At 44.5% G+C, this 27,372-nt stretch overlaps 1 protein-coding gene across 1 annotated transcript in view; it reads left to right on the top strand.

Annotated features, from left to right (window-relative positions):
* LOC113407099 (neurofascin-like) overlaps positions 1-27,372 on the top strand; it is a 100,668-nt gene that overhangs the window by 29,023 nt on the left and 44,273 nt on the right. Inside the window, exons 9-21 of the mRNA XM_029912298.1 lie at positions 437-568; positions 2,326-2,469; positions 2,983-3,094; positions 3,200-3,366; positions 6,166-6,313; positions 7,183-7,307; positions 9,605-9,649; positions 10,593-10,694; positions 10,831-11,028; positions 12,361-12,431; positions 13,473-13,695; positions 19,202-19,317; positions 20,800-21,004. Coding sequence (XP_029768158.1) covers positions 437-568; positions 2,326-2,469; positions 2,983-3,094; positions 3,200-3,366; positions 6,166-6,313; positions 7,183-7,307; positions 9,605-9,649; positions 10,593-10,694; positions 10,831-11,028; positions 12,361-12,431; positions 13,473-13,695; positions 19,202-19,317; positions 20,800-21,004 — 1,788 coding nt within the window. The remainder of the gene's footprint in view (positions 1-436; positions 569-2,325; positions 2,470-2,982; positions 3,095-3,199; positions 3,367-6,165; positions 6,314-7,182; positions 7,308-9,604; positions 9,650-10,592; positions 10,695-10,830; positions 11,029-12,360; positions 12,432-13,472; positions 13,696-19,201; positions 19,318-20,799; positions 21,005-27,372) is intronic.

The following is a 27,372-nucleotide window of genomic DNA, read 5'->3' as shown; positions in this document are numbered from 1 at the left end:
GCAGGGCAGAGCCCCCCAACAGTCTAGGGGCTCAGGCAGGGCAGAGCTCCCAAACAGTCTAGGGGCTCAGGGCAGTCTGACATCCTTGTTCTGGCAGACAGCAGACAAACGTGGGCCTCTAGGCCTACGGTGGGGAGGCTGCCACTCCAGGGTTAGGATTGGCTAGGAATGTTAGGCAAAGATCGACTGTAGAGATTTTACTCTTCAATACTCAGCATAGCCAATGCCTATCTGTTTTCTAGCGGCTAAAATATAGGACTTGACTTACAGCGACATCACTTCCGCATTGGCGAAGGGTCCATGTCCCACAAGTGGCATCTGGTGGGGAACTTTTTCAATGGGATCAGCTTCAACAACTAATTAGTGGAGAGGAATTCAGCGGAGGTAACCGCAATGCATGTATAACTTGTCTGTATACATATTCCTGTCATTAAAGCGGCCCCTTACTGGTTGGACGAACCACAAAACCTTATTTTGGCCCCCGCTGAGGATGGTAGACTCGTGTGTCGAGCCAACGGGAACCCGAAGCCTACAATCCAGTGGCTGGTGAACGGAGAGCCCATAGAATGTAAGCAAGCTCATGGCTTTGGGACTCCCTAGCAGGGATTGAATTATGTTCATCATAGAATCACGCACCAAAACATGAGGAATTTCATATAAATTGCTTTTCTTTTCAGGGTGGAAAAATAATAAGCATGAGCCATGCTAAGGGTGTTTTCAAGATCATAGTTATTTGAGATGTCCCAAGCACACATGCCTTCCTCATGGTGTCTTCCATCATCCTTTCCATGAGTGGAAGATCTAGTTATGGCAGTGTTACAACTGGGACACCAAAGGTCACTTTAAAACAAAAAATAAAAGTTTTTGGTGTATTTAAAAATGACCAGTAGCAATGGTGAGAGCCAAGAAGAGTGCAGGCAGGTGTCCATCAAGCTGGTAGCTCTCCCGTTACCCTTCAGTCCCATCGAGGTACACTCCCCTCCATTCATGAGGAGATGAAATACTAAAATGAGGATTAGAATGAAATTCACATTGGACTGGACAAACCAAGACTAACAAGGATAAATCCAATATTTGTGTTGAACAGAGAAGTCTTAATTTAAAATTAAATGTGTGTATGGGTGTGAGAGTTCAGGCAACTAAATGACTGGATATCTATGTGTGTTATGTAATGTCTAGCTCTTGCTATTTTAGGATTAGTTCCTAAAACAATGGATTTTTTTTTTAAATTTCCCTCACTAAAAGTAATTTGTCATGGAATCATTGAAGAATCTTATCAATGCCTAGCTTAATGTAACATTTGCTTCTGCATCAGAATCCTTCTGTAATGCTCATTGGCTTTAGATGCATGGTTATGAATTTTGGAGCAATCGCATTTCAACGAGACCCTTCTAAAAAGAAACCGAAAATGGCCCTGGAACTAATCCTGCTAAACTCTTTTGGTCACTTCAGATAAAGTAGAGAGAAAGGTCATCTAACTGTTAATTCTTCGAGGAGTGTCCCTGTGGGTGCTCCACTTTAGGTGTCTTGGGGTCCTGCGCTTGTAATCGGAAATTTGTAGGAGCAGTGCCCGGTTGGGCCGCATGTGCGCCGTAGCCATCTCATGCCGCTCCGAGTGGTTACATAGCGGTGCACAGCCAACCATCCCCCAGTTCCTTCTCTACCCCAGAGAATTGGTATGAAACTCTGAAGTAGAGGGGAGGAGGGAGGATAGTGGAGCACCCAGAGGGACAAGCATCTCGAAAAACCTCAGTTACTGCACAAGGTGAGTAACCTTCTCATCTGTCAGGTAAATAAGGTCTAGGTCACATAAAAGACCCTAATCCATGGCCCATATGATTACCATAAATAATAATTTTCATTCTCCCACCATCACTAATCACTCACTACAGAGTGGATGGCAGAGAGGAGCAGGTTGAGACTGAAATTGACTCTATAAATCCTCCTCAGTGATGAACTCAACATTTTCCAGGCATTACCACCCTGCTTTGTGCTCCGGTTAGAGAGTCTGTGCCATAGGGGCCAGTGTCTGAACACGAGCACTATTGGCAGCATGCCAGGCCAGACACCTGGCATAGCCCCTACTGATCTTGGTCTGTAGATAAGCAGAGGACTTCACAGACTCCCATGCTGGCACTTTGAAAAGCTTTACTCCATCCTCAGCTTACTGTCTTGGATATGTTCAGTAGGATGACCCATTGTAAGCGGGGTGAGGGTTTTGGATGTCTTGGGGAGGGGAGTTAATGGGATTTGGAGCCTTTCACCCAAGTAAAGTTTAATAGCAAACCGAAGAGCACTCTCTTCCTCCTTCTGTTTGTTCTGAAGCTGCTCCTCCCAACCCAAGTCGGGAAGTGGCCGGAGACACCATTGTATTTCGGGATACCCAGATTGGCAGCAGTGCCGTGTACCAATGTAACGCTTCCAACGAACATGGCTACCTTCTGGCTAATGCCTTCGTCAGCGTTCTGGGTAACTATCTAATGCTACAGATGGTCTGCTGATATCTGTGTTATGGAGGTGGATTGGGAAGGTCTTTACAGTGAACACAGGAGTTCCTTAACTGCCCAGCCTAGAGGTGTCCATAAGAAAACAGTAATCTCTGAATTCATGGGTGAAATCACCATCTCCCATAGAACAACATTCCTCAAATCTCTGGCTAATTTAAGTCATGATAGATAGCAACTGTAGTGGCTTAAGATTGTTAAGGATGCTGGTGTTGGCAGGAAGGCCAAGCATCAGGGCTGGTGTTGATAGGAAGGCCAGAAATAGAAGGTAGTAAGAGACAGAGAGAACAGTGGGAGGGTAAAAGTGAAGGGAGGGGATAGGAGGAAATACGGGAGCTTTGCAAAGCCTTGAAGAAGGAACTTGAACTTGAGGTGCAAGAAAAAGAGGGAGTCCCATGACTAGAGAGGAGAGGTGGGGAGATGGTGTGGTTCCAGCACACAGGATTTTAAAAAAACACTATGTTCTTTGTTGTTTAAGATGTGCCTCCCCGGATTCTTTCCCCACGGAACCAGCTGATCAAAGTGATTCAGTACAACAGGACCCGCCTTGACTGCCCATTCTTTGGCTCCCCGATCCCCACTTTGCGCTGGTAAGGATTCCAACACTCAGAACTGCTGATTGCAATGGACTTGGAAATGAGCCACTTCCTGCTGCTGCTGCTTCCTCTTACAATAGTTTCTTGTATTGTTGTGAGGTTTAAGAATGGTCAGGGAAGCGCCCTGGATGGAGAGAACTACCAGAGGCATGAAAATGGGAGCTTGGAAATAAACATGGCTCGGAAGGAGGACCAGGGAATCTACACCTGCGTCGCCACCAACATTCTGGGTAAAGCAGAGAACCAGGTTCGTTTGGAGATCAAAGGTAAGACACAGGGCTGTCAAAGTGTTGCACATACAGGGCCTCCTCCTCACAAGCACCCATAATTTTACATGTGCAATAGTTTACACCCACAAGTCGGATAGTTAGCTGGCTAAATCCAGTGCTGTGCAGCACAAGTCACTGTGCATCAGCACAAACTTATCAGCTGAGTACAGGCCCCTTTTGAAAACACGTGGCCAATGAGTGGCTTGGGTGCATAAACGTGGGTGAAATTATTACTGTGCAGATAATGGAGTGTAGATCTCAGTGCCTTGACTCAGTGGTCGGTGTAATGGGTTTGGGCCCTTTGGGGTGTTACCTGATCTGCCGGGATGCCACTGAGTCAGCCTATTCTGCCAGCCTGGGTCCCCTTTACCTGCCCTTGGTGGGCTAGACTCACAAGCCTCTGCACATAGGCAGGCCACACCCAGGTGCACAGAGAGAGACAGATCCGCTCTGGAAAGATTCAGCCTTAAGGGCTTGCCCCAGCACTCTGGTGCCCACTCCCTTTAAGAGGCACAAACCCAAAGGTTTTATGAAATTCGCCGCCTCCCTCAATGTGGAAGAGGATATGCACAACTTCTTGCCCCCACCACCTCCCTTTAGAAATTACATAAACACGGTTATATTATAAACAAGAAAGAAGTTTATTAACTACAAAAAGATTAATTTAAAGTGAATAAAAGAGATGACTGAACAAAGCAGATTACTGACCAAATAAAACAAAGTACACAAGCTAAGCTCAATATACTTAAGAAACAGGTTACAAAATGTAATTCCTCACCCTAGATATTGTCTTAGGTAGTTTCCTTCACAGACCAGATACCTTTCCAGCCTGGGTCAAGCAGTTCTTCTCTCCCGACTCCCCAGTTCCAGTCCTTTTGTTTCCAGGTGTTTTCAAGTATCTCTTTGCACGGGGAGGTGGAGCAGAAAAGAACTGAAGACCTTGATTGTTTTCCTCCCACACCTTATATAGGATTTCCATAAGGCGGGAATCCTTTGTTTGATTCCCCCACCTCCCAGTGGAAAAATTCAGCAGTCCAAGATGAAGTTTAGTATCAGGTGACCAGGTCACCTGACTCTGTAGTATCACAGTGTCCATGAGTCACTGGCAGTATGGAGCCGTCCTGCAGGAAAGACAAGCCTTTTCACAGTCCATTGTCCTCACTGTTGGGCCATCAGCCCTGTCTGGCTTTTCCATTGTTGTACCTGAAGTGTTAGCAGTGGGTGTCACCCAAAGTAGCATAGTTGAAATATAGATACATAGTCAATATTCCTAACTTCAGATATAGAAACGATACAGACATACAAATTGGATAATCACATTTAGTAAATTATAACCTTTCCAATGATATCTTACAAGACCCATCTTGCATAAAGTACATCTGTTATATCATATTCATATCATGAGCATATTTTCATAAAGAATATGGAATGCAGCGTCACAGTCGGCAGTCAGATACTGTTTGAAATATAAACTGTTTGGCTAAAGGACAGTTGTCTCCCACGGGGTTCAAGATCATAACCTGTTGCATTAAGACAAAAAAATATTTGTACCTGAATAGTTACTGGCATTTGCACATCCTGCTTTTCAAGGAGGCCCGTGTACACAACCTTTCCAGATCAGGCTGTGCTGGAAACAGCAGTCTGTGATAACAGAGCTTTTACACACCAGGGCACTATATTGGGCAACTGGACAATTTGGGCTGTATTTAGTTTTGTGGTCAGTTGGGGAAAATGCGTGTTTTTAAGACAAAGGGAGTGGGAACGGAGACGGTAAAACACTTCTTGCTCCCTGCTGTGCTACTATATAGATATTACATATATATACACACACACTACAATAGAGATATAAAGTAATCTTGGCTTTTTCATTCAAGCGCTCTAAACACTGGCTTAAAAATAACTCACTCAATCTTTTCTTCACAGATGTGCATTTCTTGCTAAAAATATGACTTTTCTGTAAAACTACATAGACCAAACTCTGCTCTACCTTTCAGCCATGTAATCCCCATTGAGTCCAGTGAAGTCATACAAGTATAACTGGGAGCCCAACACATTTAGTTTCCATTAAATGCAAGACTGATTTTCAAAGAAGCCTAAAAGAATTCAGTGGTGGCTGGTGCCTAACTCCCTCAGGCTCCATTGAAAATCACAGCATAAAGGATTTATTTTTCCTTTACCAATTGTTTTGTTACACACTTCCATAGTCTATTGGCAAAGCAGCAGATCTTAGGAGCTGGAGTATGGTGTAGTTTAGCTTTGTTTTTGTAGTTTAATATCACAGAATTATGTGGTTGGATACTTGAAGATCTGAATGATGGTCTGAGGACTTTATTTTGTTTTTTTAAACATGAACCGCCTAGAGCATAAGAGAAATATCAGGCACATTGAAACACACAAAAGGTGCGCAGCAGTAGTGGCAAGGTGACAGTTCAAGCAGCAATAAAATGTTTGAGTAAAGCAAACAGTTTCTGTTGGGGCTTCGCTTTCCTAGTGAAATGCCCTTTGACTCAAAAATACTGTTTTAGATAATGTCCGTGTGTATTAAAGGTAGGATGCGTTGCTGAGTGTAAGATAGGTGGAGTAATACTAAATTACCCAGCTTATAAGCAGGTACTTTTATGTATCGGAGACAACTGAGTGTGGCCAGCTGGATGGCTTGTGGCATTTGACACATGTCCACCTATGCCTGACTTTTACAAGTCACACTGTCTCCCCTTTTCCAATCTTTGGTTTGGGTACCGAGCTATAGACCCTACTGTTATATGCCTACAAGTGACATCATGTGATTCTTTGCAGACCCAACTAGGATCGTGAGAGGGCCAGAAGATCTGGCTGTAAAGAGAGGCTCCCTGGTTCGATTAGACTGCCGTATAAAACATGACTCTACGCTGAAACTCACAGTCACCTGGCTGAAAGATGATACGCCTCTGTACATTGGAAACAGGTCTGTGCACTGCCATATGACTGTATGTCTGTAGTTACATGTGCCTTCTGTCTCCCAAGATAGCACTACTCTTCGCTCTGTCTTTATAGGATGCTCGTTTCAAGAGCCAGTGCATATAAACAATTTGTCTGGTTTCACAGCCCAGACGGCATTTCCCCCATTCAACCAGGAGAGGGAGAGTATGCATAGAATAACCAGTGTCCCTGTGATTCAACACGGAGTGGTACTACACTTTTGTGGTGTTAGTTACTTCAAATGGAAAGTGACTAGCTAGTTACACAAGACTCTTTGATCTCTGATTTCCATTTTTTTTATATTGAAACCTGTGGGTTTTTTTTTTTTAAAGAATTGCAATAAAGCATCTTGGTTTAATAACTACAGATTATTTCAGAATTAATACTTGTCTGCTTTGACCTACTGTGCCAGTACAATTGCAGTTCCCCTTTCCCAATCTCTGTCTCCCATCTGGAGAAAAGGAAATGAGCTTTTGATCATGGGACTCAGACTGTTCCCTGGTCGCAACTTTGTTCCCAGAGAAGAATCTGATTTCATCTCCTGGCCTGCTATGATTATTTCATCTACTTAGTATGTGTAGCTACACACCACTGTAGAGATGCTGATGCCGTGGGAATAAGTTCAGTATGAATACCTGGTTAGATCAATTATGCATCTGCCCTGGACAAAATATACAAAAAACAACACACAGAATGAAAAGTACATCCCTGCCCTGAAAAATTTAAAACATGAGTCAAACCCAGCTAGACTTACTCATGCAAATAGTCCTATGGAATCCAATGGAACTATTCACATAGGTTAGGACGAAATCCTTCAACACTATATGTTTTTGTTATCAATTGTATCCTTTCCAGGATGAAGAAGGAAGATGATGGTTTGATAATCTATGGTGTGGCTGAAAAAGATCAAGGAGATTATACGTGTGTAGCCAGTACTGAACTGGACAAAGACTCTGCCAAAGCATTCCTCACCGTGCTAGGTAACCATTCTTCCACCTGAATTTACTACTAACCCAGAGATTGGAGCCTCGTCAAAAACAAAGTAGTAGAACTAAAGGCATTGGTTTGTTAGTACAGACTGATTTTTAGTGTCATGTTCTCACAGCCAAACTTGGGTAATGCATAATCAGACACTGCGAAATTTAAAAAATGTTTAACATTTAACGTAATCTAATACGTTTGTAGGTCAAAGCCCTTATTGTCATAGCTGTTGGTGGTTTTACGTAGGTTTGCTGTGAGCTTCTTAAGCAAAGTAGCGTAATAAAAATGGTTAGTTTCTCCACCAGTGTCTTAATGGGGCTCAGTGAATACATGCAGCCTCATTTCAAACCTGCTCTAATGTTGCAATTGAACCTTCCAGTTCAGCAGATACTGAAAATAAAGGAGTAGCGAGGAAAAGACAGAATACATAAGGAGAATAAGCCAAGTTGAAATTGTCGTGGAAAAAGTCACCCATGCATTGATTTTAGTTCACAGACTCAAGCCTGAGGCCAGTTTATTGCAATACATACCAACGCTTTGGGGTAGCAGTCCGAAAACTACCACCCCTAGCACAGCACGCAGGCTGCTTTTATTCCTTCAAATCGCAAGCATAGTACAAATAATACGTCATTCCTAATCATTTTACGAGAATTGGGTGCATATTGGGTGGAGAGTTTCTTGGTGGTTTTCCGCTATGGGTGGTACTTGGCACCGATTGGGATGTTTTTCTCATCAAGGTACATATTATTTTCCGGGGTTTTACGGCTAAGGGCATAGAGGTTTATCACAGGACGCCCAAAGAAGATATATGATTGGCTAGTTTGGCAGTTAGCCGGAACTACAGGAGAAGTTGGCCTTTACTAGAAGCAATTTCTTCATGTAAGACTGAGAGGGGACATGATAGCAGTTTTCAGGTATCTAAAAGGGTGTCATAAGGAGGAGGGAGAAAACTTGTTCACCTTAACCTCTAAGGATAGAACAAGAAGCAATGGGCTTGAACTGCAGCAAGGGAGGTCTAGGTTGGACATTAGGAAAAAGTTCCTAACTGTCAGGGTGGTTAAACACTGGAATAAATTGCCTAGGGAGGTTGTGGAATCTCCATCTCTGGAGATATTTAAGAGTAGGTTAGATAAATGTCTATCAGGGATGGTCTAGACAGTACTTGGTCCTGCCATGCGGGCAGGGGACTGGACTCGATGACCTCTCGAGGTCCCTTCCAGTCCTAGAATCTATGAATTATATTTCATAAACAAGCGGTTATTATGTTGCTGAGGCCTTCCGCATTGCTCCCTCCTCTGGTCATAACCCGTGACCGAATTTGGCAGGGAATTGTACAGCTTAGTCTTGTTCAGGCCCTGGCCTGTACTGACTTTTGTAAGGGCTGTTAGCATAACAGACCTCTATTAGAGGGCCTGATTTTGGGCCTTCGGTCTTTACTTTGGCTGTCATAAAGAAGGCCACCCAGTTCTTTTTCTACAGAAAGACTGAGCTGAAAGGAGCTGAGGGGGAAAGAAAGCAATTCTTATATGGAGCCAACAATGTTCAAACATGGGTGCCTAAGGTTAGGCACCCAAATAAGAGGTCTGCTATTCAGAGGAGTTAGACATCTGCCATTCCAATTGAAGACAACAGGAATTCAGGCTGCTCATGACCTTTGAAAATCAGGCCCCTTATTTAGATGCTAAGCTATAGTGGGAGAGAGAGGAAACATGTCCTGTCCCTACAGGCTTTGCTCCAGGTAGAAGTGGTAATGAATCTCTCCCTTTTTGGCAGGGGGAGGAATGGATTTAAACTACAGGGGAAATGGGTTTCATAGACTGGAACTGGGTTTGTGGCCGTTAGACCTACTCTCAAACTTTAAACTCCATGTGGAGGCTCATCTACCTTTAGTTCTCAACTACCAGAAACCTCTTGAAGAGCCTGTGCCTGTTTAAATCAATGTTGAATGTATTGCTGGCTCAGGCCTCACAATGCCCTACTACACTCAGCATGCCATAAGAATCCTGCATCCCTAATCGCTCAGCTAAATTTGATTTTTTCCATTTTTTAACACAATTGTATTTAACTCATTTGTTTCTCCCATGCGCAGCCAGCACAAAATGGATTAGAGATTATGGGAGCCCTTTGGGGTCTCTAGGGGAGCAGGCTATAAATACTGATGCTCACTAGGTCCCACACTGGAAGGGAAATCCTGGTGGAATTGGCCTCTGTAATTTGTTTTTACTACATGCCCCTTTGATAAGCCAAGTTTAATCACTAAACTAACTCCATTAACAGCCACTCTCTTACCTTGCAGCTGTCGTGTCTGCTCCAACTAATCGTATGACAGCCTTACCCAAAGGTAATCACCACTAATCAGTTTGGTTTATTGAAACCCTTTTATTTGTATATGCTTTTTGTTTTGTTTGGCCTTTGCAATAACTCCAATGGGAAATGTAGGGGTTGAAAAGCCAGAGTCTGATGCTCCAAAGCCTGCTATGGTAAGTTATTTCTAAGAGTTGTCACAACTAACCATGAGCAGAAAGCTGCTGTGGTATGTTTGTAATGGTTGTCTGGGTGTCAAGGTGCAGTATGGTATAGCACAAGAATATCACTCACTACGGGCAAGGTGGCAGTGGCAGAGTGAGTAAGACCCTGAAGGGGGAGGTAGGAAACCTGGTTCTGCCACTGATCTTCTGGGATGTTGGCCAAGTCACTGCCTCGGTTTCCCTATCAGTAAAATGGGGATGAAAACAGTTAGTTGCTTGCATGGCTTCTCTTAATTAATGGCTCTCTCTAAAGGGAAGGTGACCCAAGAGTGTAGTGTCTTATGACATGACCTTGCTCTACAAAAAAAACCATGGTTTGTTTTCCTTGTCTTTTTGTTAATCCACCAGCCGTACAGTATATAACCCAGCATGTTTTTCCTTAGGTTTGATGCCTTTGTTCTATATGCGCACACCTCTTTCTACATTTGAATGTAGTGGTTGGGCATTGCCAGTCCCACCAATATACCCTGGAAAGGCCACCTGCACTCCCCCAAAGGGTCCTGATGAAGGGCACAAGAGTGCTACATTTGTTCAGATTAAGAAAACACACTTGTCTGCTAAGAACTGAATGGAAACAACTCCTGTCACATGCAGCCACTTCCCAAAGAGCCATCAGCTGGCAATGACTTTCTCACTGCTGCCTAGGAGAGTTAGGCAGAACTCTCAAAGGCACCCAAGGCATTAGGTGTTCAGTTCTCATTGACTTTCTGTGGGATTGCCCAAGGAGCCAAACTTTGGTTGTTACTTTGCCAATAGAACGACCTGAGCGGCCTCGTGACCTGGAGCTGACAGACCTGGCGGAAAGGAGTGTGCGCTTGACATGGATACCCGGTGATGACAATAACAGCCCGATCACAGGTTAGTGCTCACCCTTCCCCTCTGTAACCAGGCTGTATTCATCAAGCTATTGTTTTTGTTAACAAAAGTCTGTCTTCCTCTGGGAGTTGGGCGAAACCCTGCCATTAACCTGACCTCCCACCTCTCTCCTGTCCAGATTACGTGGTTCAGTTTGAAGAGGACAAGTTCCAACCTGGGTTGTGGCATAACCATTCCCGTTACCCAGGGAGCGTGAACTCAGCTGTTCTGCGCCTCTCGCCCTATGTCAACTACCAGTTCCGAGTGATAGCTGTGAACGAAGTGGGGAGCAGCCTGCCCAGCCCTCCCTCTGAACGATACCATACTCTTGGGGCAAGTAAGTACTTGGAGTCAAGTTCCAAGTAACTCACCGTTGGGGCTTTGCTCTCTGATTGGCTTTCATCTGTCATGTCAGAACTCAGACACTAGGCAAGGGTTGGCTAGAGTTTCTATTACAAGCCCATTTTCCATGGGTGTTGAACTCACAGGGCCTGATACTGTAAAGCCAGAGTAATGTGACTGAGAGCAGAACTTGGTCCATGTACTAACAGGTTGGGATGAATCTTGATGTATTTGGTTAAGCCCTGTGCACAGTGGCAAAATTCAAGATGAAAGAGCGAAGGTGGGTAATTTTTCCAGTATCAGGAGGTAGCCGTGTTAGTCTGTATCTACAAAAACAACAAGGAGTCTGGTGGCACCTTTAAAGACTAACAGATTAAAGCAGACTAACTATCTGTTAGTCTTTAAGGTGCCACCAGACTCCTTGTAATTTTTCCAGTGTAAGCTGCTTAAAGGGGGGTATTCCTCAAACAAATCAATCTTTCCATGATGCTGCAACTGCAGAGGAGGAAAATCCTTCATCCCCTCCTTCTGCAGGAAGCTTAGAAGCATATTTGAAAGTTTGACACTAGGGCTGTTTTCACTGCAGCTGGCAGTGTCTTCCCCCAGCCCAGGTAGACAAGCACATGCTAGCTCCCCTCAAGAGAGCACACTGAAAAATAAGCAGTGTGGACCCTGCAGAATGGGCTGACCAGGGAGGCATGCTCCCAGGAACAGTGTAGATATACCCTCAAGGCTCTATTATTGTAAGCTGCCAAAACTGCCAACTCCCTCTACTATTCCCAAGTATTGGCAGAGATCCCAGAACAGGCTGGGTGTGCAATGCAGATCAGTACAGCTCATTTTTGAGTGCCCTGTGTGTGTTTTCAGTGCTGCAGAGAAAAAAAAATCATATTTCTAGTACAAGGTACTTATGAACCTAAATCTCTGGGTTTTTGGAGTGTTAAGCAAAATGGAGTGCCCACAAAATATGGCTCCCTTCTAATAGCTGCCTGGGACCTGCTCTTTTCAATTACATCCCTCAGCTTCTGATTTACATATGTCATTGATTACTCTTGTTCAGATTTACTTTACTTAACACAGAAGGCACCTTCTAAATGGATAGAACTAGACATTTGAAAACAACCAAAATACACGGCCTAACTTTGAAAAGTGCTGAGAAACCTGCAGCTTTCCACCTTCCACTGACCTGAAGGGAAGCCAATTTGGGCAAATTAGCCAACTCATTTGTTGTTTTCAATTGTCTTTTAATAACCAGTTTGCTCTGTGCATGGCTTTTAAATGCCGACATTTTCAACATTGTAAGGCAAGGTTTTTATGTGGATTTCAGGTCCAGAAATCAACCCAACAGGAGTTCAAGGAGCAGGGACTCAGAAAAACAACATGGAGATAACTTGGACCGTGAGTTTAATTTTTTTTACTACCCCATAGCTGAGGGTGCCAGGGTCTGTAAAGCCAGAGCCTATTTAGATCGAGAAAACATTTTATTTCAATGGGCTTAGTTAAAACTTTCAACTTCTGGCTACTTTTAAGTCAAGATGATCCTGCTTATTCTTTCCCCTTAACCACCAAGGGCTATTACCATTCAGAATAGTTAGAGTGAGGAAGTGTCACATGAATGCTAGGATTACTCTGTGCTTCAGCCCTTTTAAGGTGAGCATATTTAAATCACACCTCATGGTCTCCCCTTTACATTCTAGGTAGCTGCCAGAATAAATCAATTCTCATGCAATTTTGATCGGTGTTTATTTTAATAGCCCCCAGAAAGACATTCCAAAGAGCGTACTCATTTTAAGACATGAGTCTAAGGTGAAGGTTACACAAGTACAAGCATGTGATTACTCAGTTCAGAAACATTGACAATATATTTTTTTTTAAACACCATTGTTGACTCACTCCTTGCAGGCACAAGTGATAGACAGTGACTTCTTCATCCATATAGTGAATGAGGACTACTTTAGTCTTCCTGCAGAAGCCTGCTCATACAGTGTACTCAAGTGTTAGCATTAGGGATGAGGTTGGTCTCCAAGATCTGTTCACAGGAGTGGAAGCAAAAGAAAAGTTGTTAGATTAAACCTGATCCTCAAGGAACTGCCTCTCTCTTGCCTAAACACTGCTTCCAATTATTCTTTCTGATGTTGTTCATTAAGAGTGACACTTGAAGGCAAAGTGTCACTCTTAAATTTTCCAGAGTACATAAAAAATTACTCTGTGGCTTGCTTCTTGAAGGAAGCCTGAGAGGAGGATAATTATATAGAAGTTTTCAGAGGACAGACTTTCATTACTGAAGCAGCTGTACATCCTGCCTGGACCTACACAGCTGTCACCAGGAATTAAGCCAAAGTCTGGTGTGGGGAAGGGATATATTGCAACTTTTTATTCATGTCTGTATTATGCAGTGTAAATATACATAATACCTTATTTATCTTTTTGTCCATTAAGCCACTGAATGCAACTCAAGCTTATGGGCCCAACCTCAGGTACATAGTGAAGTGGAGGCAAAGGGATACGCGGGAGAGCTGGAGCAATGAGACAGTGAGAACCACAAGGCATGTTGTCTGGAATACACCCATCTATGTGCCCTATGATATCAAAGTGCAAGCAGAGAACGACTTCGGGAGAGCTCCAGAGCCTGATGTTATCATCGGCTACTCAGGGGAAGATTGTGAGTATTTTCCTACCCAGAGATATTAAGTATTACTGGGTGGGGGGGGAGAGAAAAGTGAAAGTTGTCAAGCTACCCTCTCCTACTGGAGATGGAAAAGCTACACTGCAGCTCAGGGGGACACCCTTAGAGCCATGCTTGGTGTCACAGCAATCCAGTTCCTGGTGATTGGAGGAGGAGGAGGAGATGACGACTCTTCAGGTTCCAGTCCTAGCTCCGGCACCAAAATATCTGTGCAGTCCCAAGCCAAATTACTTATAGTCCAGTTTGCACAAATGGAGGTCATCACTTCTGAGAGCGATGTGGGCAAGGAGGTTTGAGTTTGGGTATTTTGGCCCTTGGATGAAAGGTACAGCTGGGCAAAGTACCGTGTTGAACTTAGAGGTGTGATTGCAGCTCTGGTAGGCTTTACCCAGGGTTCTGAGAGGACTTGTGCAGCCACATCTGTATTTAGCCACACTAGCAAGATTAGAGCTAGTATGGGTGCCTACTTGAGCTGCAAGTAACTCCTCCCCTCTGCTCTGAGGGAAGCATAGTTTAATTACATGATAATCTTGCATGCTGGTCAGAGGGAAATCCTGGATTAGATTGCTGTGCCATGGCTTTAGAGAATTAAAACATACCACTATAGCTACTTGTATGTTTATCTCCTACTCCTTTCCTCTGGGCTACTGGTTTCATTGCCTGCAACAGATAGGGGCTCTGAACTGTAACAAATTATTATAGGGTTTATTTTTTAAAGAGAAAGTATTTTAGTTCCATCTCTACTGCACCACATGACTGGGAGTCTTGGCTTGAACTCCTGCTGGGATTGTTGTTGGGGCTATGGGTTCAGCACTTCTGAAAAGGAGCCCCATAAGAGGTCACCTGGAATAGCACAAGGACCACCTCCCACTGACTAGATGAGCTCAGAGCACAAAATATGGGTTACTACTACTACCACGAAAGGGAAAATACATAACTCAAAATCCTACTGTCCCTGGGTCTGCCTCTTGAAGCTTGTGGCTAAGAGCAGGGGATAGATAAAGAACTTAAAAAGAATACAGCTTAGATTGTGTTACACACACATTTCGGCAGTGCTGTGATGCTGCACAGTTGATAGCTTTCAATGCCTTAAGGTATTTCTCTCAGTTTAAAGTAGATATTGGGGACTGTGCATTTAGGTTCCACAGGGACCCAAATACACCTGAATGTGTGTCTTGCTGGAGCTAAACTAAAGTGAGATTTGGCCTTAAAGAGAATTCTCCAGTTCTTGGAAACAGATCTCACATTATTTAGCTCCCTAAATGACTGGGATAATTATAAAAAGATGGGAAACAATCTAAGTATGAACACTAGATCCTGAACATGCCCCTAGAGAATACAACGTGCAATGGCCTAAACTACTGGATAGGTTTGTTCCAATCGTTTCCCCTCTAAAGATGCTAACCTTAGAAGTGCTTTTACTTCGCTCCCAAGCCTCCCTGATAACAGTACATTTACCTTTAGCTTACTGTTCTTCTGTGTGATTCAGAGTGGCCAACATCTGCTTTTGACCTAGGATGAAAGACAAAAAAACAAACAGTTATCCTGAACATTCTTGGGGGTTAATACATGGATAAGCTGAGCAACATCTTCGTGGGCTAGTGTGGCCTTAGTTTTTTCAAAGGCTTCTCAGGCACATAGCTGGGGCTGCTTTAACAATAGCAAATTAAATTTTGGGTTTTGTGGCCATGCTGCTGAAAGACTTTTGTACAGCTTAGCCATTGCAGGGTTAGCTCTGTATACCCGGCAACCATTAGAGGCCATCAGAGTTCAGTTGCATCACTCCCTGGGTGAGCACACTAGAAAGAGCTGATTCCCCTGGTATTGTGTAACTAAATGGTGGTGCAGAAGAGTTTCCTCTGACCCAACTACCCTGTGCTAAGTACCATTTATAATGTTACTTTGTTCCACAGGCTTTTTGACTGACATGTTACAGTGCCAATCAATATTAGAGCTGTGCAAACTCTGTGCGTAGAATCTGCAAGCTAGATCCTCAGGCACTTCACCCATTGCTAGAAGCAAATGAGTCACAGCACGGTTGCTTGGAGGCATCTTCAACCAATTCAAACCTCCAAGGGACCATACCACTCCCTCCCTGGGATAGGCCTTCGGAATCTCTACTTACTTTAAGGGTTTTCAGGGAAGTATTAGACATTCACACATTTTCCATTTCCTCTCCTACTGCAAAGTACACTAGTGAAAAATGTTTCTAGAGGGGGGAAAAATCCTATTGGCCTTTAAGGGCTGCTCTGTCCTTGGTCCTGAAATGAACAGACTATCTTGTCTAAAGCTTCACATAACTGAATTCCTATTGCAAAAGTCTTTAACCAGCGGTTTCTTTCTGGCAAACTAAACTTGGCTCTTGCTTTGTTGGAGTGGCATCTGTAGTTCAGGGATGGCTTTACTGTGAGTTATGTATCGTCTTTGATTGTTTTACAATGTCTTATTGCCTGGTTTCCCCTCCCCCCCCATAAACTGGTTGTTTTGGGGAGCAGTTTCTGCCACAAGAAAAGATACAGTACGTTTTTCCAGTGTTTGCAACAAGCTCTCCTGTTCTAGTGATTTTTGTAAACTGTTAACACTTGCATGTTAAATACATAACCTATTAGATTAAGGCTAGATGCCCATAATGATCTTTTGTAGTTTGACCTCTGGCATGGAAACTTGCCCAGTGACTTCTGCATCTAGCCTTAATTTATTACAAACTTTCTTCCTCCAATTTTCAGCAGTGACTAGTGATTGGGGGTGCCTCACTTAACACCTTTAAAAGAACCTGATTTTCAGAGGATAGGTGTGCTCCATCCTTTCTGAATCTCATCTCTTCTAGATCCAATAAGACATCCCTAATCACTTTTGAAAATCTTTGCTAGGGATGTCTGTTGTGATTCGACAATGGGTGGGTGCAGTAGCTTCAACTGAGTATTCCAGAAATCAGAAGTTCTTATACAAGCTACAGTGAAACCAAAGCAAGTGCACTTCCCCATTAGAAAGCTAGTCTGTACTGAGTGAACAACCAGATCTGCTGCAGGCTCTGGCCATTCTTTATCACTACGTGAAAGCAAAGGGTTGTTCTGCTATTGTGTAGTGTGGTGGCAGTTGTCCCTTCCCCTCTGGGTCCTAGTAAGGCCGGATTACTGCCTCATATCAGGGGAATTAGTGAATCAGGTGCTAGCCCCTGACCCTCTTGGCAGGGAAGAGCACCCAGCAGTCTAGGGGCTTAGGGCCTCAGGCAGGGCAGAGCACCAAGCAGCCTGTTGTCTTAGCTCTGGCAGACAAATGTAGGCCTCTTGGCCTATGGTGGGGAGGCTGCCACCCCAGGCCCATCCTACTCCGCCAGGTCCCTGCCCAGGGCCCTAACAGTGGAGGAGTGTCTACCACTAGGTTAGTGGAGATCTGCCCAAAACACCCTGGCCTGGATTCAGGCAAACCCAACCCAAAATCAATCTAGTGTCTATGGGCTACTTCCTATTTCCCCTTTGGTTCCTCAGCTCGCTGGGTGTCCTCCGTCTCCCTGGGGTAGATAGCCAGCAGCTCCTCTGTCTCCTCGGGGGTCAGCAGTGAAGTCGGAGGCCTAGCAGCAAGCAAGATACATCTGTCTCCTTCCCAAGCTCAGCTCCAAGTGAGCTGGAGGCTCTAACTTTTATACTTCCTGTCCCACCTTTCAACTTCCTGTGAGAGGGGTAAGCCAGGCCTGACTCCACCCATCCAGGCAGAGGGTTCCTCCCCCTCTGGGTCAGAGGAGTCCACATGGCCTCACTACATTTTAGTACACAAAGCGAGTGCTGCAGGAGGCAGCTAAGTTTGTGGCAGACTGTCACAGTCCTAACCATTAATTGGAGCAGAGAGGTGTGACAGATCGCTTGCTCCTCAAAGTAGCTAATCCATTGTAGAGGCCTGAGAGAAGTGCTGATGTTAAATGGATCAGGAGCCACTGCACAGCAATACCAAGAATGGCTAACAGATTGTAACACCTTTCTTTCCCTCCTGGGGAGGCACTGCCAGGAGCAACCCATGTATCCCATCGATTCAGAACCTGCCTGGTCAGAAAATCTCAGGTGTATCAGATTAGCCTAGATGGTGAAGAGGACAATCACTTAAGGACACTGTGCCAGATCCTCTGCTGGTGTAAATCAGCGTAGCTTTATAGACTTCACTGAGTTCCAGTTGACACCAGCTGAGAAGCTGGACTCCTACTCATTTGCACTGCTCTATCATGCAAGTCAACTTGCACCTCATTCTGTTGGTTTCTGAATAGAGCACACAATTTAGACAGACATGCTTCCAAGCTGTGCTACAGCAGTAGCTGCATTCAAGGCATAAAGGAGTGGAGATCCTTTAAAACTAGGAGGGGAGAGGGCTAGCCACTTTAAAAACATATGCAAACGTATGTCTGGAAGATGGAGCCAGCTAAAGTGTGGCTCCATCAGTGTTTACCGGGTAATTGTTAAATGGTCAACGTGTTGCACTACAGCTAGATGCACTGACCCAATGTTGCTGCTTCCAAACTGCATAGTCTTGTTGGATTGTGGACACACTGGATCAGCTCCTCAGCTGGTGTGTAAATCTGAATAGCTCCATTGGCTTCAGTGAAGCAATACCAGATTACACCAGCTGAGAATCTGGCCCATAGTGTTTCATCATGGCTGAACATGAGCTATTGCCCTTTTCAAAATCTAAAATTCCTAAAATTAGCAAGCTCTTGTTAAACAAGGAAATAATTCCTATATCTGGCCAAAAAAAGAATACTAGCGCATCATGGGAAACATTTTTAAACCACTGTCTTTAGAAAGATGGCTGTACTGACTAATGAGTAGAGCAGAAGTCTCTGAACAGAGTTTCTTGGACTGGATTCCCAGCTCTGTCACTGACTGTGTGTGTGGGGGGGAGGTGGGGTGCGCGCCTGAAGTGGATTTTGACCTCTGTGCCTTGGATATGTAATACTTCACATATCACAGCTCCCTGCTAGTGTAGGAAAATACTTTGAGATCTTCAGATGAAAGGTGTTAGGGAGGTAAATATGTTCTGGATATTGCTTCTCCAATTTCATTATCTGGGTATATTTACTGCATGGCAGTGGGACCCACATTCATCCCTTGAGTAAATAAGTAGTTTATCCAAGAACTCTAGAATTGACTGGCTCCTGCTCTTTTGTTGCATCAGCTGTGGAAATCCTTGAAGTGTGACAAGATTGTGACTATGTTGGGATAACTGCACAAGTGAGATCCCGTCTTCCTGCAAATATTCTAACGTATAGACAGAATTGCTCCTGAATGCCACAAGGTGGCAGCAGGGGCTTTTGAGAGTCTGATATTTACCCCAGGACGACTATAGAATGAAAAACAAAATGCCACAAAAACCTGCCTAGCAGGAATCGCAGGAGGTAAACTTCAGAAAAAAATGGGGTGTAGACTACTGTTGGAATTAAAAACAAACAACCCAGTGTGTGCCTAATCTACACTTTGCTTTATTCCTGAATGCTTAGATCCCAAGGCTCCCCCCACTGATATTAGGCTAAAAGTTATAAACAGCACAGCAGTCAGTCTCCAATGGAACCGAGTATACCCGGATACCATCCAGGGACAACTTAAGGAATACAGAGTGAGCAAAACCAAATCGTTTGGATACTGACTATTAATACAGCTAACCTTGCTCACAAAGGGTGACCTGAAAACATGGCCAGTATGCAGTGGGGATGACATAAAACAGTAAGTTGGGCTTAATAACCTTGGGTGCCATCATTCTGTGGGCACATTAGTGATCATGCCTCGCCGTTCTGGAAGAACTCCTGTGTGTTGAAGACTGAAACACCCAGGCTCACTTTTGTTTAATGACTGGAAAACAAGATCTATGGAGATCTTGTTTGCAGGGGCTGATTTAGAGCCAGATTCTGCTCCCATTGAAGTTCAATGGCAAAACTCAGGACTTAGTCCTGCCTATGCAAACATGCACAGCCTAATATGTGCTGTTGACTGGAGTCTTTGCTCTTACAGTCAGAAAAGAGTCTGTTTGGTGCCCACATCACTGAGCCCCATACTAGGGTTCAAGGACTACATGGGCCATATAAACAGCACTACCTTCCCCCACCCCTAAAGGTGGCCTCTGCTAAGCAAGGTTGGGGCATTGCTGCTGCTTGTATTCTACCTAATTAAGACAACTCCTGTCTCTAGAACTGTTAAGTTCATCATTTCATCATTATGCAATGTGCATGGTTTTCATGGGAGAAGGGGGAGGAGAAAGAACCCTCTGATACCCACACACTGATTTTTGTGTCATCCCTAATGTACACACAGTCTTAATAAATGCTATCTGGATTTGCCCCGGTCAAGATTTAAAACACAACCATACTAACTGAAAACTAAAGAAAGTATAGAGCTAAATATACTGTATACTCATTGCAACAACTGTTCTTTATCAAATGTATGCACTGCTAATAATCTCACATGTGCCAGTTGGAGTGCCTGATCACAACAAGCAAAAGTCTGGACTTAAGCAAAAATCTGATAGAAAGAGCTTTTGAGAATTTAGCAATCTATGTTGGTGGCATATTCTGTACATGTTCATACTTTTCAAATCCAAGAATTCAGTATTCATAGAAGATTCTTTGAATTCTGCCTTTGTTTTCATTACTCTTGTGCACCATTGTATATCTATTTTCTATCTCAAAAAAAATATCTATATTTGTAGGGATTTGAATCAGCATCTTTTCAAGTTCAGACTTTTAATTGTGCCTGGACATATTAAGCCTCTTCCTTTCTTTATAGTTAAAATTTACTAATTCATCTGGAGGGGTAATGCTCTCTGCCTAGAGCGGAGGACTGGGAACCAGAACTGTTGGGTTCCATCCTGATCTCTGCAGCTGACTCACTCTGCGACCTTGGGCAAATCACTTAGCCTGACCGTTCCTCAGTTTCTGCATCTGTAAAACGGAGATAATATTACTGACCTACTTCCTGGGCAGTTATGAGGCTTAATTAATTGTTCTAAAGCACTTTGAGAGGCAAAGAATTGTTATGCTTTATTAATGAAAACCAATTGTACCTGAATGGGAAAAGCTTCACTTGCCCTACATATTTCTTGAAGGCCTATTTCTGGAGAGAAAGTAGTTTGCTGAAGAACCTGTGGGTCTCCAAAAAAAGGCAGTCTGTGGGTTTTGTTGGAGACCGACCAAGGGGCATAGTGTCCCGGCTGTTTCCTTACAGCAACTACAAACTGGAGATGGTTGTAGTCAACGGGAGAGGAGATGGGCCTCGGAGTGAAATTAAGGAGTTCACAACACCTGAAGGAGGTAGGTTCTTCTGGAATTTTCGCAGGCATACGCTGTTATATGCTTTGTGCACATGCTGGGAAAACTCTGCTCCACAGTACAGACCTAGAGCCTTAAAATTCCTCCTGCCCTGTATGGAAATTCCATAGAATGACACCGATCCTGTTTAAAAATGAACAGAACCACCTATCCTGTGCAGGACAGGTGCAGCTCTAAGGCTCCAAAGCTGTCTCACTGCATTTCTCTGCCTGGAGCACAGGTATGTACATCTTGCTGTAGCTCCTAATGGCAGAGGTACCCATAGAATCATAGGGTTAGAAGGGACCGTAAGGGTCATCTAGTCTAACCCCCTGCCAAGATGCAGGATTTGTTGTGTCTAAACCATCTGAGACAGATGGCTCCAGCCTCCTTTTGGAAACCTCCAGTGAAGCAGCTTCCACAAGCTCCCGAGGCCTCTGTTCCATTGTCCTGCTATTCTTTATCGTTAGGAAGTTCTCCTCCGATTTAATCTAAATCCACTACACTGTAATTTGAAGCCATTGTCTCCTCCTGTGGCAAAACAACTTTTCTCCATTTTTTTGTAGCAGCCTTTCAAGTATTTGAAGACCACTATCATGTCCCCTCTTAGTCTCCTCTTTTCCAAACTAAAGAGACCCAGTTCCTTCAAGCTTTGCTCATATAACTGCATTCTATCCCTTTGATCGTCTTTGTCACTCATTTCTGGATCCTTTCTCTACATCCTTTTTATATATTGGTGACCAAAACTGGACACCGTACTCCAGCTGAGGCCTACCCAGGGCTGAGCAGTACTACCACCTCCCGTGACTTGCATGCTATGCCTCTGTTAATTCAATCTAAAACTTTATATTTTTTGCAACAGCAGCACAATGCTGACTCATGTTGAGGTTGTGATCCACCACAACTCACCAATCCTTGCCAGCAGTACTGCTGAAAAGACAATTACCACCTATTCTATATTTGTGCTTTTGTTTTTTCTTCCCTAAGTGTAGCACCTTACATTTATCTTCACTGAATTGCATTTTGTTGTTTATAGCCCAATTCTCCAATGTATCAAGATCCCTTTGAATTTTAGCTCTGTCCTCCAGAGTGTTGACATCCCCCATAAGCTTTGCATCATCTGCAACTCTGATCAGTATGCTCTCTATTCCTACATCCAGGTCATTTATAAATGTTAAACACCCAACCCAGACCAGATCCCCGTGGAATCCCTCTTGAGACCTCCTTCCAGTCTGACATCATTCCTTTAATAGTTACTCATCTGTATGATGAGTTGTTCCAGAATAGCTGTTCCTGATTAACACCAGGCGTGGATGCTCTTATCCCAGAGTAACTGTATCTTACTCCTAATTAGTTAATCCATTTCCAGAGTGGATTAAAACTAGTTCAGAATAAGAGCATCCACCCATGGAGTTAATCCGAAATAGATGATCCACATTAAATTTACACCCTACCTGAGTCTGAATGAACTTCTATGTGTAGACAAGCCCTTACTTCTTTTTATCTGTAAATTCAAGACAACTTTTCTAAGGACTTTGGTGCCTGGGAGGAGAGGTGCTGGGCTGACTTCCCTGGAGACTGAAATGCTCTATTTATCCCCACACAGGTATGTGCTGCACCATACAAGTGTCCCAACCCTGATTGGGAAGGACCATCCCCAGTAGGGGAGATAGTAGTTTAGTCTCCATGTGATTTGATTCTTGGCTTCTCTTTCAAGGTTGCCTACAAGGGGATCAGTTAGGACCAGTTGTGGTGAGATTAAGGATGGGGACACCATCACAGCTGGACTGAAACCCAGCAAGTTTATTTCACACAAACCTAAGCAGGATTTGAACAGAGACTAGCCCCATTTCTCTCATAAAAGGAAGCTGTACAGGGCCAAAGGTCTGGCACTCTCCACCATGGGAGCTGTGACTGTTCGCAGAGGGGTTGTCATGTCCGGGCCCCTGTCCCAGTGCTATATTTTGCCCTCAGGAGTGGCAAGGAAGGGGGCCAAGGTTTTGAGGTACTGACGTTTCCAAAGGCCAGCAACACTGAGTCAAAGTACAAGAACACCCCAAAAAGGATGAAAAATAGGCCAAAGCCCACAAGACCCATGCCACTCTCTGTTCCTCTGGCTGCTGCACTTCTAATCACTAACCCTCCATCTGTTGCAATGTAGTTACTACAAAGGAAGTATTGGATGGTGCCAGCTTAGGTCACCAAATCCTCCCCTGTGGCAGATTATCCCAAGACTGATGGTTCATGCTGTAGTTAGATTCACCAACCAGTCACAAACTGTGCTCCTGATCTCCCCCCACCCCCCACCCCCCACTGGTTATGAAGAGGCTAAAAAAATTACTCCCACCAGCAAATTGGTCCAGTAAAGTGAGAAGTTAATTTAAAACTCACTATGTTCTTCTGATCCCCAAGTGGCCAGCCACGTTACCAGATCAATACTAGTTTGGATCTTACCCAAAATACCACACTGCCAGCCAGTCCTTTAGTATCTAAAGCTAAAGGTTTATTATAAAAGAAAGGGAAGACCAGGGTTGTTAAATGGTCAAAGCAATCAGATCCATACATATGACTTCAGAGTCCATATATCAGGCTTTTAGCAGTATTGGTGAGTTTGCTGGCTTGTAAAGTCCCCCTGGAACACATTCAAAGTTTGGATGGGTCTATCAGTCCTTTGTTCAAAACTTCAGTTTATAGAGAAGTTATTGCAGAGATGAGAAGCCGGATTGAAAACAAAATAGAGACGATGCAGCTACCTTTTTATAGCCTTTGCTATGTGGCTTGTATATCCTCTGTCCCAAACACAAGCTCACAGTACATGGGCACAGAAAAGCACGGGAGTCCCCTGTCCACAGGCATGGCCCTAGTACAGGTCCTGCTGACTCATAGGCATAGCCCCTGCCTTCTCTCAATGGCTTCATTGTATAGCTGATTGGCATCAGCACTAACTATCCTGCTTAATTGCCTATCTGTCTGGGAGTTTCACTCAGATACAGCACAAGTTTCAGATACAGATATCACATATTAACTCACAATACAAAGATGATAGATATATGAACAAGATCATACTTAGCAAATTACAACTTTTCCATTGATACTTTCCATGGCATATCTTGTAAGATTCATTGCAATGGGTAATATCGGTATCAATGTTATAAATGGTCATCTATATTCCATAAAGGTTAAGGACACACCTGTCTCTCTCTATGAGTATCTAAGGAGGGAGAAGGAGACAGTCTGAAAAAACATCTGGAAAATGATTTCCTGAAAACCTGTGAAGTGGTTTCCATGTGGCAGGGGTCACCTCCTAATCCCCTCCCTCTTCAAAATGGAGCTGAGCCAAAGCTCTGGACTCACTAAGAGTCTTCCCATTGCCTTGAATGGGCTTTGGGTCAGGCCCAGGGCTCTCCAACTTATCTCAGCCAAACAGCAGACAAGGATGGGATGTCATAAGGGTTTAGAGCAATGAGAAGCTGGTCTGAAAACCCAGGACACATCTGCAAACTTTGTGTATATCAGGGCATGAGTTACTCACTTATTGTCTTCTGCAGGGAGATTTGGCGCTCACTAACAGTGCTCAGAGAAGAGCAGGCAAGCAGTCAGCAAACCTCCCACATACCCAGCTCTGCCAATGGCCCTCACCCATAACCCCCCTCTGCTATTCCAGTCCTGAGCTCCCCACACACCCCCCAACTGTGCCAATGCCCCATAGTCCTGACCTATAGCCCCCTCTCTGCTATTCCAGTCCTGAGCTCCCCCGGCCAGCTCTGCCAGTGGCTCTCCATCCTGACCCACAGCCCACTGCTATGCCAGTCCTGGGCTCCCCCACTCCAAACCTCAAGAACTGCCAGCTCACCCTTGACTTATTCCCTCACCTTGGCGTTGTAGACCCAGACCTCATCTGAGCAGACACTGCCAGTTGTGGTGAGTTAGGAGTTCTGCAGAGCTGTGAAATGCATGTTTCTGTGGTGTTAAACACCCATTGGGTTTTGCATGGACAGTACCAGACTCAGGGCCAGGACAGTAGTTCACTCTGCCTCTGACACTCCCTGATCTGCTGTGACTGGTGCTGACAGAGCAACCTCCAGCTCCAGCCCAGACTTGGCTCTGAGCGCCAGTGGTTGCAGCTTTGCACACCAGATGGAGGAGAAAAGCCAGCATCTTGAAGCTTTTCAACTTCAATTAATTACCAGTTGGGCCAGTAAAAGGCTCTGAATTGCTCTATAGACTGGAGGTTAGGCTGCTGCCCTTGATGGGGGAGACCCTGCTTCACCTCTTCCCTCTGCCTGTTAAGAACAGGTTTGAAGAGGGAGCTTCTTTCCTCTGGAAGCTGTTCCACTATAACTATTAATTGAGCCAAAACAAGACTCATTTGCAAGAAGCCTTCTATAGCCAGCCCTAGGGGTTAGGGTACTTACCTGAGATGCTGGTTTAATCCCCCCTTTACTGGAGGAGAAGAAAGGACTTGAGCAGTAAGATTTTTTCTGTGCTGGTTTCAGAGAGGGGACCTAGTAGGGAAGGGTGCCCTGCTTCACAGCTGGGCCTTTTAAAGTTATTGCCCCTGTTGGGGTGTTAATGATTTGCAGGATGAGGAGGTGGGGATTAAGACCTTCCCAAGGTTCACTGGTTGGGAGCAGGTGGAAGCTGTGGGTTCCCCCTCCCCCCCACACACCCCCCTGATTTCACTCCAGGCTTATGCCAGGGCATATCACAGAGTTTGAGTGAGTAAGGGATGCAGTGTCACGGGGTGAGTTGTTAACTATTCAGCGATACTCAGTGAACCCAGGGAAACAGCCTGGCTCAGAGGTGGGGGTTTATCTACTCCAGCTGGTGTGGCTGGAAAGAAACAACTTTTCTTTTGCACAAAGTCGGGGAGGGAGTAGTATTCCCATAGAACATATCTTGCCTTCCCCTAAGCTGACCAACACGCAGCTATAAGCCTAGCATTACTAGACTTTTATTTTGGGTCTGTGAGCAAGACCTGGAATATCAATAGGTGCCAGAGATGCACAAAGCCTGCAGTAGTATTTGTTTAAAGGCAAACAATGCTAGTAGCAGGCCTTGGGTATCATTGGCGGTGCAAAATTGGAGGTGTAAGTGGGAGGCGGGAGGTCTCCTGGAAGGTGGGAGAGCCTTGGCACAACCCCTTGCAGAGGAGGGGTTGGGCCTGGGGTCTCCCACAGCCTGGGCGGGTAGCCTAGCTGCAGGGAACAAAAGAGTGACTTGTTTTTTAAGCAGGACACCACCGCCCCCCATTTAAGTAAAAGGCCCCAGAGGCAGCTGATACATGTTGTAAACCCTTTTCCCACCACAAGGATTGAACCAGGGCCCTCAGCATCCCAGGGGAGTGCCCAAACCTCTACACCAGAGAAGGCAGCTCTTTAGAAGAGCTTGCTTTGGAGCAATTCATAGTTAATTAAAATGGAAGCAGCTGCAACAGGAAAGGTTAAGGGCACTCCCTCTTCAAAGGCCTGCTCCTCCAGACATAGGAATTGAACCCACATCCTCAACCTCCCAGGGAAATACCCCAACCTCTGAGCTACAGATGGTGTCTCCTTTTCATATCTTGCTTTGGCCCAATTCATGGTTAATTAAAATGGAACAGCTTCAATAAGAACCACTGCTCTAGATCATAGTTGGAGACAGCTCAGTAGATTTTCATTGGCGCTGCACCTTTTAGCAACTGGCAATAAATCTTAAGGTTTACGTTTATGGTCCTGTACATTATAAGTAACAATGTGGGGTGGAGAGGCATGATGGAGGCTGTAACTCTTCCTGTATTGTCTTTTTAAAAGCTTACTTTTAGTCAGAGTATCATCATTCATTGAAATTTGTAATTAAAGGGGGAAATAAAGCCATTAGGCCAAATCCTGAAGCCCTTCAGAACGCAAAACTCCTACAATGGGTTTGCCCAAGAAAGGAAGAGCTTTTCTAGATGTGCTCCATTACCTGTGTGTTATGGTTCTGTACCATTTGACCTAGATTTGTGCATATACAAATCCCAGCAAGCTGTGGTGGTTTTATAACTCCCTTCAGCACAAAACCAGGTCTGATAATGCTCTCAAGAGGTGCAGCTTGTCAGGAAATTGTTTAAGCAGCTCTTCTCTTGTTCTAATGGGGGTAAATTGATATGTATTAGCGTCAAAGCTTCCATTTAAAAAACAAACACTGTTCAGTAGCCCAGCTCAGTGACAGAATCTGATTCACGTTCTGCAGTTATGACCAAAGCTGAGAGCAGGATTTGGCCCACACTATGTAACAAGTTATTGCTTTGCCAGCTCTGAACATTTTGGCCTTATGCTCTTCAGGACAAGGCCTATGGTATGTGTGCTGTGCCTAGCACAATGGGGCGTCCCTGGCCTTACCCTAAAACT

Source organism: Terrapene carolina, unplaced genomic scaffold, assembly GCF_002925995.2.
Source record: "Terrapene carolina triunguis isolate 2854851 unplaced genomic scaffold, T_m_triunguis-2.0 Scaffold198, whole genome shotgun sequence".
NCBI lineage: Eukaryota > Metazoa > Chordata > Testudines > Emydidae > Terrapene > Terrapene triunguis.
The sequence above is the reverse complement of the archived record's forward strand: the minus strand, read 5'-3'. Positions and strand labels throughout refer to the sequence as shown.